This window comes from Ovis canadensis, chromosome 16 (assembly GCF_042477335.2).
Source record: "Ovis canadensis isolate MfBH-ARS-UI-01 breed Bighorn chromosome 16, ARS-UI_OviCan_v2, whole genome shotgun sequence".
Taxonomy (NCBI): domain Eukaryota; kingdom Metazoa; phylum Chordata; class Mammalia; order Artiodactyla; family Bovidae; genus Ovis; species Ovis canadensis.
Genome location: NC_091260.1, coordinates 51631634 through 51645732, shown reverse-complemented (window position 1 = coordinate 51645732; position 14099 = coordinate 51631634). Strand labels below are relative to the sequence as shown.

General features: G+C 42.9%; 1 protein-coding gene across 3 annotated transcripts in view; it reads left to right on the top strand.

Annotated features, from left to right (window-relative positions):
• Positions 1–14099, top strand: part of SPEF2 (sperm flagellar 2) — a 203552-nt gene that overhangs the window by 169565 nt on the left and 19888 nt on the right. For all 3 annotated transcript variants that reach the window (XR_011249554.1, XM_069555868.1, XM_069555870.1), the window contains exons 32-33: positions 5349–5441; positions 12971–13150. Coding sequence is in view for 2 of the 3 variants with exons in the window: in XM_069555868.1 (XP_069411969.1) it covers positions 5349–5441; positions 12971–13150 (273 nt within the window). In the remaining variant the exon portion in view is untranslated. The remainder of the gene's footprint in view (positions 1–5348; positions 5442–12970; positions 13151–14099) is intronic.

The following is a 14099-nucleotide window of genomic DNA, read 5'->3' as shown; positions in this document are numbered from 1 at the left end:
CTAAAGATGATTTTGTGTAATAACACAAACAGCAGAGCAACACTTGTTGGCTTAAGATTTTAACAAGTGTGCAGTCATGAAAGTAACAACCTTCACTCTTTGCAGTATGTGCCAGTGAACACAGGATATCCAGTTAAACATCTTTTTGCACAAACATGAGATGAACATAAAGTGTTGGTAATTTGTACCAGCAAGCGCTGAGCAAAACCAGAAAGCTCCTTCACCAAAGGTGTGAATTTCTTAGAGAAAGTTGACTGCTGCATGAAACAGAAACTCAAATATACATATCAGAACACCACCTGGGTTTGGGGAGCAGTTGATTTCTGAGCTCTTCCCTGTCCCCTCGCCCACCCAGTGCCCACTCCTCAGAAAGCCCATGACAAGGGAGCCACTGGAGAGCCCTACTTGACTTCACATGACTTACGTATTCCCAGCACTTGCCAGATCACACCACACACAGAGTTCTTTTATGGGAATATCAAAACAGCTCCTTCAGCAATATGTTATGATTTGTGGAAAATGTCACCTTAGAATAGACAAATAGTACAATTGCATTGCTGAAATGAAGTTCTGTGTGGGTGAGGGCAGGTAAAGAGGCTCTTTACTCCGCTTTTAATTTTGTTTTTGTTTTTTCTTTTCTTGACTAATTGCACGTTCACCACAACTGCCACTTGAGAATGTGTTGACTTCCCCAGCTTCTAAAATGGAATAAGACACAGGGCTTGTGAAGCGGCTCTGACTGTGTACCTGGGCTGAGCCACGCGAGCGTGAAAGTGCCTTGCCTCTGCTCCCAGCCCTCAGGCAGCTGTGACATGCTGGCCTTTGTCATGTGTGGGTGTCTAGTCACACTCACGCTGAATTCTTTGATGGTGAACTCTCTCGACTCACCTTCTGTCAGTGAGGATGCATGTTATCACAGGCTTAATGAGTCAGGTGTTCTACGATCCAAACAGCACAGCACTTATTCTCTTAAGGAAAAGTAAACCTCAAATTCCTTGGCCATATTTTATCAAGAGAGTACAAAGGGACATTTCCACATTTCAAGGAGAAAGCCCCTGATTATCCAGCGGGGCAGGATGTGGTTGACTGAACCCTGCTTGATCAATTTAAACCCAACCCTAAAGTTCACGTGTACCATTTCACATAGCAAAATTTTCTTGGGCGACTCTTTAAAAAGTACAAGTTTCTCTAAGTTCTTTCTTCTGTGGCACTCCTGTTGTGTGAAATGCTTTGAAACAGCTTCCTAATTTTTAAAATACATCTATTATATTTTTTCATGTGACTGAATGTATTCTTGGTTTTAAGACTCAGGGGAAATTCCTATGTGTTAAAACAACTGGATATGGAATTGACAGTAGAGAAATTGGGGATGAAAATGAATCCTTCTTTTAACATTTCCTCTTTATTGCTGGTTTTCAGCAGTTTGATTAGTGTGTCCCTCAGTGTGGTTTTCTTCACATTTGTTTTGCTTGGGGTTCACTGAGCTTCTTGAATCTGTGGGTTTGTAGTTTTTGTCAAATTCGGAAATTTTTCAGAAGTTTTTTTTTTCTTCATACTCCCCCACTACCATTTTCAAAATCCAATCACATGTGTCCCAAAGTTGCTGATCCTGGTTTCATTTTTTTTTTTTCAATTTTTTTCTCTCTGATTCTATTTTGTATTCATTTCTACTGCTCCATTTTTCCCATTCACTGATCGTTTCCTTTGTAGCACCAAATCTGTGATTAATACAATCCAGTGTGTTTTTATTTCTTGAAGTTTAAGTTGGATCTTTCTCATATCCTTCATTTCTCTCTTCATCATATGCATTTTTCCCCTCTATCTCCTTGAACAAATGAAATTTATTTAGAAGAGTTAAATGAACATCCTTGTCTGTTCATTCTATTATCTATGTATTGCTGTGTTTGTTCCTATTGATTGATGTTTCTTCTGACTGTGGGTTATATTTTCTGGCTTTTTTGAATGCCTTTGTATAGAATGCCACATGTTACAAATTTTATATGGCTAAGTGCCCAATTTTATATGCCTTTAAATATTATTGGGCATGCAATAATGTTATGTGCAATCAGTTTTAACCTTTCGAAGTTACATTAAGACTGGTAAGGGTGGGTCTAAAACAGCCTTTTATCGTAGGGCTAATTGGGCCCTGATTTCCCAGGTGGCTCAGCGATAAAGAATCTGCCTGCCAATGTAGGAGACACAGGTTTGATCCCTGGGTTGGGAAGATCCCCTGGAGGATATAATATGGCTACTCACTCCAGTATTCTTGCCTGGAGAATCCCATCAACAGAGGAGCCTGGCAGGCTATATAGTCCATGGGGTCGCAAAAGAGTCAGACACGACTGAACCGCTAAATAACAACATTCTGGCCCCACTACTCAGGCAATATCCTCCTAGGGACACTACCCAATACTTTGTGCATCAGAAAGTCCTTCCCTGCCTGGTGGTCACATTCTCCCTGGTGGTAATATAGTCCCAGCCCTATGTAAGTTTTAGGAATTGTTAAGCTTACTCCCTCCCTGTGATTCTTTCTCCCATTTCTGGTATTTTTCCATACACATCTGCACAAGTCAGCTCTCAGCCGAGACTTGGAAGATCTTTCTGCACATCTCTAGGGCTCACCTTCTCTTTCTGCACCTCTAGTGTTTTGCCCTGGAAATTCTATTAATAGTCATCATCGTGGTTAGTGTTGTCAGTGGCTCAGTCATCTCCGACTCTGCAACCCCATGGACTGCAGCCTGCAGTACTCTGTCCATGGAATTCTCCAGGCAATAATGCTGGAGTGGGTTGCCATTCCCTTCTCCCAGGGGTCTTCCCAACCCAGGAATTGATCCCAGGTCTCTTGCATTGCAGGCAGATTCTTTACTGTCTGAGACACCAGAGAAGCCCAATGGTCATGATGGTGGCAGTCGTTTGGTGGCAGTTGCTAAATCGTGTCTGACTCTTGTGTCCCCATGGACTGTAGCGCACCAGGTTCCTCTGTCCATAGGAACAGAGGCAAGAATACTGGAGTGAGTTGCCATTTCCTTCTCCAGGGGATCTTCCCAACCTAGGGATGGAACCCGGGTCTCCTACACTGCAGGCAGCTTCTTTACCAACTGAGCTACCAGTGAAGCTACCCTTCCCTCAAATCCAAGTCTATCTTCTCAGCCCAGCAGGACATCCCAATTCGATTTAGATGCCGCCCCTGGCTCTGTAGCCTGAACCATAGTTGGGCTCCTCATTGTTCTCCTTATTGCAGGAATCACCATCCTTTGTTGCCTGTTGTCCAATGTCTGAAATAATTGTGTTACATGTATGTATATATGTGTGTGTGTATATATATATATACACATATATATATATATATATATGTCATTTTTCTTATTTTTTTAGGCAGGAGGGGTAATTCTGAGCTTTGTCACTCCATCATGTCCCAAAGCATGAATGTTAACTGTGCTCCTATCTCTCTATTCTCCATGGAGTAGTGAAGTGAAGGTGAAAGTGTTAGTTACTCAGTCATGTCTGACTCTTTTTGACCCCATGGACTGTAACCCGCCAGGCTCCTCTGTCCATGGAATTCTCCAAGCAAGAATACTGAAGTGGGTTGCCATGCCCTTCTCCAGGGGATCTTCCTGACCCAGGGATTGAACTCAGGTCTCCCACATTACAGGCAGTTCCTTTACCATCTAAGCCACCAGGGAAGCCCCCATGGAGTGATACTTACTGTCAACAGTTTAGTCACTGGGCAAAGCCAAGCACTTATATTCAAAACTTGAGCCCATGCTGGACCCTCACTTCTCCTGGATCTTCTCCCTCACACGCTTATGCATGGCCAGAATCTCCCACCCAGCACTCCTCTGTTCTAAATGAAAACTCAGTCTCCACCTCTGGAGGCTGCATCCTCATAATAAGCTACCCAGTGCCACTCCAGCTTTCTCTCCCAGCACAGGTAATTCTCGGAAGGAAAGAAGGCCCAGAGCATAGGCCAGAATCAAGTTAGACCTGCCAATAGTTCGTTGTCAGTGTGGAAGACAGCAAGGGAGCAAGACCTAGGAACAAAAGGAAGTACTTGCCATATGGAAGCTTGGCAAGACACATTCTTTGAACCCAAGGAATTAATACCTGTTTAATAGCAAATTAATACCTGTTTAATAGCAAATATGAATGAGGCAGCCCAAAATGTACTGAATGCCCAAATGTGTGATACAAACAAGTCAAACTGGAGTTTAGAGGAGAGAACAAAGATGAGAGGACCTCTCTGAGGCGGTGTAATTTAAGCTGGATCTGGAGAGATAAGCAGGTTGACATTGGTGGACACGTAATCACCTGGAGGAGGAATGATGTGAGCAAAACAGCAAGAAAAGGAAATGGTTCTGAGTAGAGGCTGACATGACAAGAGTCAAGTTTAGGGAAAATTGATATGGTCAAATGGTCTGAGTTGAAACAAACAAGAGGGAGACTGGAAATGAAGACAGCTCGAAGGCTGCTGGAACAGCTCATGATGGAGGCAATAGGGCTCTACACCAGCATGGGAGCAGTGGGGTGGGGGAAAGGGGGAGAGGGGCAAGGCATCCCCAGATGGCAATCAAGGGGTTTGGTAATTAGTGTCAGACATGGGCTGACGACAAGTGCTGTCTTTTCAAAATCGATCCTTGAGCTCTTGAGTCAGTGAGTCACTCACTCAGCCAAGATTTCCAACACCAACAACATGCCCCAGCAGGACACTAGGCTCCAAGACATATATAAACACGGACAGGACACGTGCAATGTGATGGAGGACACAGACACCAGCAGAGTGTGCTTAGTCCCTCAGTCATGTCCAGCTCTTTGCAACCCCATGGACTGTAGCTTGCCGGGCTCCTCGGTTCATAGGATTCTCCAGGCAAGAATACTGGAGTGGGTTGCCATGCCCTCCTCCAGGGGATCTTCCTCACCCAGGGAAAGAACCCAGATCTCCTGCATTGCAGGTTAATTCTTTATTGTCTGAGCCATGATATTGCTGTGCAATCCACATCCAGGGTGAGGACCTCCAAGCTTCATTGCACACTCCAACAGTTACAGCATAGTCGTAGTGTACCTGGCGCCCTGGTCTGTGGGTTTTCATTAACAAGTCATTCATGTGTACTACTGCACTAATGCATTCTATACATTATCAATTTAAAACAATTATTACAAAAGAATGAGATCTCATACATGTGAATGGAATTTCTAGAATTTGCTTCAGCACCCGCATGGCTTCTGCAGCTTACTTTGTGGACCTCTGCTCTAGACATCTTGCAAAGATCAATTCAACCTCTGTGGCTCTGAGGGCAGCAATTACATCTCAGCATAACTTTAATGATTCTTATTTTTGTTTTTTTGTGTAGGCTGGCCTGTGGTTTACAGGAGATGAAGATATCAAAATTCCAGAAAATCCTCTTGAACCCCTGCCATTCAATAGGCAGGAGCATCTTATAGAGGTAATTACTGAGGTTTTTTAAAAAAAGTGTATGTGGCACCATATCACGGTAACATTGATCAATTGTGTAATTAGTCTTAGACTCCATCCCCACCCCCTGTTTCTTTAATGTATTCCCAAAGTGCAGAGTTTAATATTCACCCACATGGTACTAGTGATTAAGAATCTGCCTGCCAATGCAGGAGACACAAGAGACTCAGGTTCAATCCCTGGGTCGGGAAGATCCCCTGTAGAAGGAAATGCCCAACCCACTCCAGTATTCTTGACTGGAAAATTCCATGGACAGAGGAGCCTGGTGGGCTACAGTCCATGGGGTCACAAAGAGTCAAACAAGACCGAGCAACTGAGTCCAAGGCAGCAGTACAGAGGAGTCTGGGGAGGAGGAGGCAGGGATCAAAATCTTAAACAGTCCTCCTGTTAACTCCCATGTGATCTTGGACAATATCCTTAAGCTCTCTGGGCTTCACTTTTCTCATCTAGCAAATCAGCTGTTATTGAGCATATTCTTCACTAAAGGTCCTTACAATTGTAAAAGCTTTGGATAAGAACTGCCTTTTACTAATATATGCATTTGTTCATTTCTCTTTGATTTTGACTAACTCATGTAACATTCCAAGAGTTTGCATACCCACCAGATTATTATTATCATCAAAAATATCATCATCATTATTGGATTGGCCAAAAAATTCATTTGGGCTTTTCATATCATGTTATGGTAAAGCCTAAACGAACACTTTGGCCGTTAACTTCTATCATTAACTTCTATACCTGAGGCCACAATAGTATATAAGATCTTAAAATCTGAAAACTATTCTGACTTCAATATAAATGTTAAAAATATGAAACTATATCCAACACAATCAAGTTCGATAAGATATGAGAAACATTGAATGGTAGGTTTAGACATGACAGCAAGCTATGTGTATTGATTAATCAATTCAGCCAGCCATTAGTGTAAAATTGCAATGCAAAATTGAACATGACTTGTTGTAACGTGAAAGTGAGCAATTTTCTTCCATTGGATGCATATTTCAAGCATCTCTGCTAGATGCTAGCAGGAGAGCAGGTGAAAGGAAAGGGTCAGGGAGTTACCAAAAAAGTTCAAAACATGAGGCTGGCAGTTGTGGGGCAGCTTTTTGTTTTGGTTGTTGTTGATTGTTTTATAACCTGAGGACTTAGTTCAATTCTCCTGTAAAGCTTTGGAAAGCATATCTATATATAAATAGGTTCTTCATTCTGTGGGAAGAGGCCAGTAGTCTGAATAGGATGTCAAGTACAAAGCACTTTCCTTTTCTGTGAGAAGTTGTTAGAAATGTCCATCACAGCAGAGCCTTTCAGTTGCTCACAGAGCTGCTGAAAGTAGGATACAGCCTATGCTGGTCAGCCCTGAGGACTGCAAGGCAGGGAAGCCAGAGAGGCCTCTGGGTGCCAAGGAGGAGTATGGCTCACATCTGCTGCTACCCAAACTGCTGGAACAAAGTGTGCGGGGGAGGGTAGAGGCAGGACCACAAAGTCTGAAAAAGATGTGCTCTATGGAGCAGATTCGCTGGAAAAGACCCTGATGCTGGGAACGATTGTGGGCAGGAGGAAAAAGGGGCAAAGAGGATGAGATGGTTAAAGAGCATCACTTACTCAATAGAGAGTGAGTCTGAGCAAACTTGGTGAAGGACAGGGAAGCCTGGCATGCTGCAGTCCATGCGGTCGCAAAGAATCGGACATGACTTAGCAGCCGAACAATAATGGGGCAAAGGATGGCTGACAGATATGTATGAGAGTGTGTGTGTAGTGTCCAGAGGACAGAAGGGAGTGGAATTTTCCATGCCTCTCTGTCCCACAGACTGGATGCTCAACATTACATAAATCTCAACACCCTTCAACTAGGACTAAAAGCACAGATGCCATGGCTGACAAGCTGTGAGGTCTTGATGGAGTTACCTAACCTCTCTGTGCCGTGGTTTTATTTTCATCCTTTGCTGCTGGGGTTGTTGTTCAGCATGAGTTCATATGTGTGGTCCTTTCAGAACAGTGATCAGCACACAGTAAGACTTACGTAAGTGTCAACTAAACAGAAGCTAACCACGCTAACCCTACATGGTGAAACAACGCTTAATGGTTAACATCCCAAAGAAGTTGCACAAAGGGAAAACATAAAACAAAATAATAAGTTTACTTTTTGGCCATTATTAGAATAGTAAAGACCAAATTGGGGGAAAACACCATAAAGAGGAATTTTAAGGGTCAGGATCCCTGGGCTGTGTTCCAGTTCTGCCAGGAATCACTGTAGGACCTTGAACTGTAGGTTCTTTCACCTGCCAAGCCCTCTGCATCCTCTTAAGAGGGCTTAAGAAGAGGGCTTGGCCTACAGTCTAGGGCCACACCCAGCTCTCCTGCTTTGTCATCTGTATTCTCTATGATCCAGGACTGACAGGGCTCCTGGAGATAGGTCATTATCACTGTTAATGAGTTCGGATGAGTCCCAGGCACTGGGGAAGAGGTCTCTTTACATCCGAGAAAGGATCCTTGAGGCAGGTCTGTGTAGCAGTCACATCCTTGCCTCCCGACAGTGACAGCGCACTTCCCTATAACTGATGAGGCTCAGCCGCGTCCTGGCTCCCTAGCTGGCCACACAATACCAAGTGTTTTAACAGATCTACAGGGATATCCTGAGAAAAGGCAATTTAATTCATCTACTCAAAGTCACACATTTTTTGGTCATAATCTCTTCTCCACGTCTTCCATCATGAGAAGCTAATGATCTCACTGAAGCTGATGGCTCACCACAGTGAGCTCTAGGTCTTGTTTTTGCTGACTGTATACAACTTCTCCATCTTCGGCTACAAAGAATGTAATCAATCTGTTTTTGGACATCGGATGATGTCCATGTGTAGAGCTGTCTCCTGAGTTGTTGAAAGAGGGTGTTTGCTATGACCAGTGCATTCTTTTGGCAAAACTCTGTTAGCCTTTGGCCTACTTCATTTTGTACTCCAAGGCCAAACTTACCTGTTACTCCAAATATCTCTTGACTTTCTATTTTTGTATTCCAATCCCCTCTGATGAAAAAGACATTTTTTTAAAATGTTAGTTCTAGAAGGTCTTGTAGGTCTTCATAGAATCCAGTTAACTTCAGCTTCTTCAGCATCAGTGACTAGGGCATAGACTTGGATTACTGTGATGTTGAATGGTTTGCCTTGGAAATGAACTGAGATCATTCTGTCATTTTTTTTTTTTGTATATTTAAAGTTTATTTAGATATACGTACATATTTTTATCATTAATACCTATTTCTGTTGCTCTTCATCCCTTCCTCTATTTCTTTCTCTTAATCTTTTTTTTTAATTTAATGAACTTTCTTTTTTTTTTTTTTTAGTCTCTCCAATACTTGTTATTTTGCATTTTATTTTTTTTTTTAAATTTTTAGTTTTTTATTTTTTAAATTTTAAAATCTTTAATTCTTACATGCATTCCCAAACATGAACCCCCCTCCCACCTCCCTCCCCAGAACATCTTTCTGGGTCATCCCCATGCACCAGCCCCAAGCATGTTGCATCCTGCGTCAGACATAGACTGGCGATTCAATTCACATGATAGTATACATGTTAGAATGTCATTCTCCCAAATCATCCCACCCTCTCCCTCTCCCTCTCCCTCTGAGTCCAAAAGTCCATTATACACATCTGTGTCTCTTTCCCTGTCTTGCATACAGGGTCATCATTGCCATCTTCCGAAATTCCATATATATGTGTTAGTATACTGTATTGGTGTTTTTCTTTCTGGCTTACTTCACTCTGTATAATTGGCATTCTGTCATTTTTGAGATTGCACCCAGGTACTGCATTAGGGACTCTTTTGTTGATTATGAGTGCAGCTCCATTTCTTCTAAGGGATTCTTGCCTACAGTAGTAGATATAATGATCATCTGAATTAAATTCATTCATTCCCATCCATTTTAGTTCACTGACTCCTAAAATGTCGATGTTCACTCTTGCCATCTCTGTTTGACCACTTCCAGTTTACCTTGGAATTTACAATTGACTTAACATTCCAGTTTCCTATGCAATATCATAGTTTACAGCATCACTTTTTTTCACCACCCAAAACATCCATAACTGGGCGTCATTTCCACTTTGGTGCAGCCTCTTCATTCTTTCTGAAGCTATTTCTCCTCTCTTCCCCAGGAGCATGTTGGACACCTACCGACCTGGTGCAGGGGCTGGTTTCATTTTCTGGTGTCATTTCTTTTGCCTTTTCCTACTGTTCATGGGGTTCAGAAATACTGAAGTAGTCTTCCATTTTCCCCTACAGTGGACCTTGGACTGTTACCATTTGTTGAAGCCAGGCTTGTGTTTTGAAATACTATCTATTTGCTAACAAATCCCAAGAGTCTATTTCAACCCCCAACCTATCTCCCAAACATGAGACTCCTAAACAGAGCTGCTTATTGGACCTCTCCACGTGGATGTTCTAGTAGACATTTCAAACTTACTGCATCCGAGTCTGAGTCCTGACCCCCCATCTCCCCACCCTACTGCCCTGCCCTCACCCAGAGCCCTCTCCCTCTTGGTCAATGGACATTCTGACCTTTCTATTGGTCAGGCCAGAACCCTAGAGTCATCCCCAGTTCTTTTCCTTTTTTTCTTTTCAAACTCTCACAGCCAATCCTTTAGGAAGCCTTGGTAGTTCTACCATCAAAACACAGGGTTGATTGGTTCCAGGACTGGCTGCTGGCAGAATTATCCTGTAGGACTGAGAACTGCAGCTCCGAGAGGCTGCCTATCATTCCCTGCCACATGGCCTTTTTACAGTGTGAGATTTGCTTCTTCACCAGCAGGAGAGCATCTCACTGGCTTCAAATCTCTAATCTCTTCCTTAAGACCTTCCTTAAAAAGAGTCCTTTTTAAAAAACACCTCACATGATTAAATCAGGACCCAAGTTTGGGATCTCTTTTGATTAACTCAAAACCCACTGATTAAGTACCTTAATTGTCTGCAGAATCTCTTTGCCTTCACTCCTGGGAATGACTTTCTCATCACATTTAAGATCCCTCACACTCAAGGGGAAGGGGTTATACAAGATATTTATTCAAGAGGATACTCCAAGGGACAGAAAACTTCAAAGCCTTCTTAGAATTCTTCCCATAAAAACATTGTAAATGATCTTAAGAATATAGCAGGCCTTACCTTTTTTACATGTTTCATCCACTGATTTAAAATCAAGCCTTTGTAGTTAGAGAAGGAGTTCACATATCAGTTCACTTTATTTTTTCACATCTTCCTTCAATATATCATATTCAGCCTCTTTGTTAATAGAAATAATGTGTTGCACCTACATAGCATTTTCAAGAGCATTTCAGTGGAAATAATACTAAAGGTCAAGAATTCTTATGAAAGAAATGGAAGATAAGCATGAAAGGACAATGCCATGGTTATCTATCAGTGTCAACACCCTTCTACCCCATGTCCTGCTGGAAATCCCTGAGGACTTCCAATGACAAGTGGGAAGAGGAAATAAATACAACGTCCTGAAGGAACCCAAAAGCTGGATCATGACTCTTGAAAAATATAAGGCTGCCTGACCATCTGAGCCTGGCTCTGTCTGTGCCTGCTTACAGCAAATACTCAGTAAACTTATGATTAAGATAGAACTGAATGATTGAGCTTGCAGAGCCCATTGACCTCAAAAATTCTTTTCTGCTTCATAGCATAACTTTAGTTTATGCTATGAAGTTTAGTTTGTGCTATGCTTTAGACTTCAGTGTTTTCCTATTAAAGTTATTTTTATTTAAATTTGGATTAGATTTGTCAAATATCAGGAATTTATTTTACCAATTCATCATGGATGTATAATTGAATTTGCTAATAGTTGTAAGGATTGCTAGTAATAAAGAATGACATGATGTGTACAACAGATAGCTAGTGGGAAGCTACTGTGTAGTATAGGGAGCTCAGCTTGGTGCTCTGTGATGACCTAGAGGAGTGGGATGGAGGGGTCGGAGGGAGGCTCAAGAGAGAGGGCATACAGCTGACTCACATTGTTGAACAGAAGAAACAACACAAAGTTGTAAAGTAATTATACTCCAATTAAAAAAAATTTTTTTTAAGAATGACATGCTCTCTCTAGATCTAGATACTTGCTTCTCAAAGTGTAAGTCAGAACCAGCAGTTTTGGAATCACCTAGGAGTTGGCTAAACATAAAGAAACTTAGGCCATCTACTAAACATCCAGAAAAGAAAGAAAGAAAATGTGAAAGTCGCTCAATTGTGTCCGACTCTTTGTGACCCAGAATACTGGAGTGGGTAGCATTTCCCTTCTCCAAGGGATCTTCCCAGCCCAGGGATCAAACCCAGGTCTCCCACATTACAGGCAGATTCTTTCCCAGCTGAGCCACAAGGGAAGCCCAAGAATACTGGAGTAGGTAGCCTATCCTTTCTCCAGGGTATCTTCCCCACCCAGGAATCGAATGGGGGTCTCCCACAAACATCCAGAACCATCTACTTAATTAGAGTCTACATTTTTAAAAGGTTACTAAGCACACATGTTTGAGAAGAGCCAGCTGCCTCCCAGAACAGAAGTCCCTAGGTATTTAAGTGTGGCCTGTGTGTCCCAGGGTTTGGCCTGGGCTTTGCCGGGCCCCAGAGGATGATATTAGATCCCCAGGCACCAACTCTGCTGTCAAATGCATGAGACAATGCTTCTAGAACTGACTAGAAGCTCAGTCATTCAGGATGAGGGAGAGACTTGCTAAAAAAGCTGGTATTCAGTGATGAGCACACTCTTCCTCTGTGAGAGTCCTCACTGGAAGGAGTCACATTGCATCAACAGATTAGGGAGTTCAGAGTCAAGTGGCTGAAACAAGGAGGCTAATGGCTGGAGTCCCAGTGGCTCTGGGCATTGTGCCCTCCCTTCTCCCACTTCCCACAGAGAGGGATGTACCAGAAGCTTCATGATTGGAAGTCAGGGCCAGTGTGTCAGGATGGAGTTGAGGATGGACAGAAGGGTCCTTGCTCTCTTTTTCTACCTAATGTGCACCACTTTAATCAGCACATGCCTCTTGTCTGTCTCTTCAAACCCATGGACTGTAGCTCACCGGGCTCATCTATCCATGGGATTCTCCAGGCAAGAATAGTGGAGTGGGTTGCCATCTCCCACTCCAGGGGATCTTCCTGACCCAGGGATCAAACCTTCCTCTCTTGTGTCTCCTGTATATACATACATACACACACACACACACACACACACACACACACACGAATATTTGTCTTCCTCTTTCTGATTTACTTCATTCTGTCTAATAGGCCCTAGGTTCACCCACCTCATTAGAACATCAGAATTTTTAGAGCCCTACTTTTTTTTTTAATCTTTAGCTTACTTTTCAGTTAATACCATTCATTACATGTTAGTTTTAATAATTCAGTCCTCAGAAAATGACCTTATTCCAAAACTCCTGGAGAGATTCTTCATTGTCTGTGCATCCACTGTCTACCCAATGGTTTGCATTTTCCCTCTGGCTGAAATTCTTTTTTGTGTGACAGTTTTTCTTTAGGTTGTTTGCTGACTGCGAGAAGGTTCCACCCCAGCTTGACTACACACAGATGCTGCTTTATTTTGCTTGCCATCCAGACAGTACAGAAGGGGTCTACAGGGCCCTCAGCGTAGCCATTGGGACTCACGTCTTCCAGCCAATTGAAATGCCTCATCCTGTTGCAGCAAAGGTAATTGTGTTCCAGAAATGGACTAGCATTGGGGTCTGGAGGGGATCCCAGAAGATTCTGAACTTTTCCTCACACAATGCTTTACTAGGTCTTGGATAGCCTTGGCCGTACTCAGTTGGATTAGAACTTGGGGCCAACTCTGAAAAAAAAAAAATGCTTTGGTAGTAAAATCCAAAATTTGCTCAAAGTTTCTTGGTGGAACCGAAATTGCTCTGTCAGGGACAGACTTTATTTTGCATGAAGTGCTAATCCTGATAAATGAGAATGAACTGGGTATTAATCCAGGCTATTTGTCACACTGTGTGGAAATTCTATGTAAAACAAGTTCAACCTTGGAACATATACCACAGATTTGTAACACTTGATAGAGTTTCAGGCCCAAACTTGGCCACCTAAGATGCATGGGCAATCTTTGTGTCACCTGCCTCCAGGGACAGAAAACCTTAATGTACAATAAAACCTCACATCCCACCATAGAGTTGTAAAGGGTTAACATTCCCTGACTTTAGTGGGGGGCAGGGCAGATAGAAAAGTCACAGAACAGAGTACTGACTTATGAGGTGCCCGCTGGTCTGACTTTTTAGTCTGCAGCAGGCCTTGTGAGGTGAGCTGTGGCCCTCATAGTGGAACGCTTTCCTCTGTTCTTCTTTGTGGACACGGAGGGCAGAGGGCTACTATGTGTCCAGACTCCTCAGATATCCCAGCCACAGTTCTTTTCCTTTCATAGAAAAAATATGCTGGGTTCTCTGAGTGAAAATGGGAAGCTCCTGTGATAGCTTTCACATCCCAAAAGACATAGATAGACCCTCTCATCTCCAAATGTCAGCCCTGGGCAAATGGCCAGGAGGAACTCCTACCCGTTCTATCAGAACCAGGCTGAGGCTGGACTATTGTCTAGGAAGCTGACAGCTCAGGGCTCTTCACCCCAATGCTCTGTCAATGGAGCATT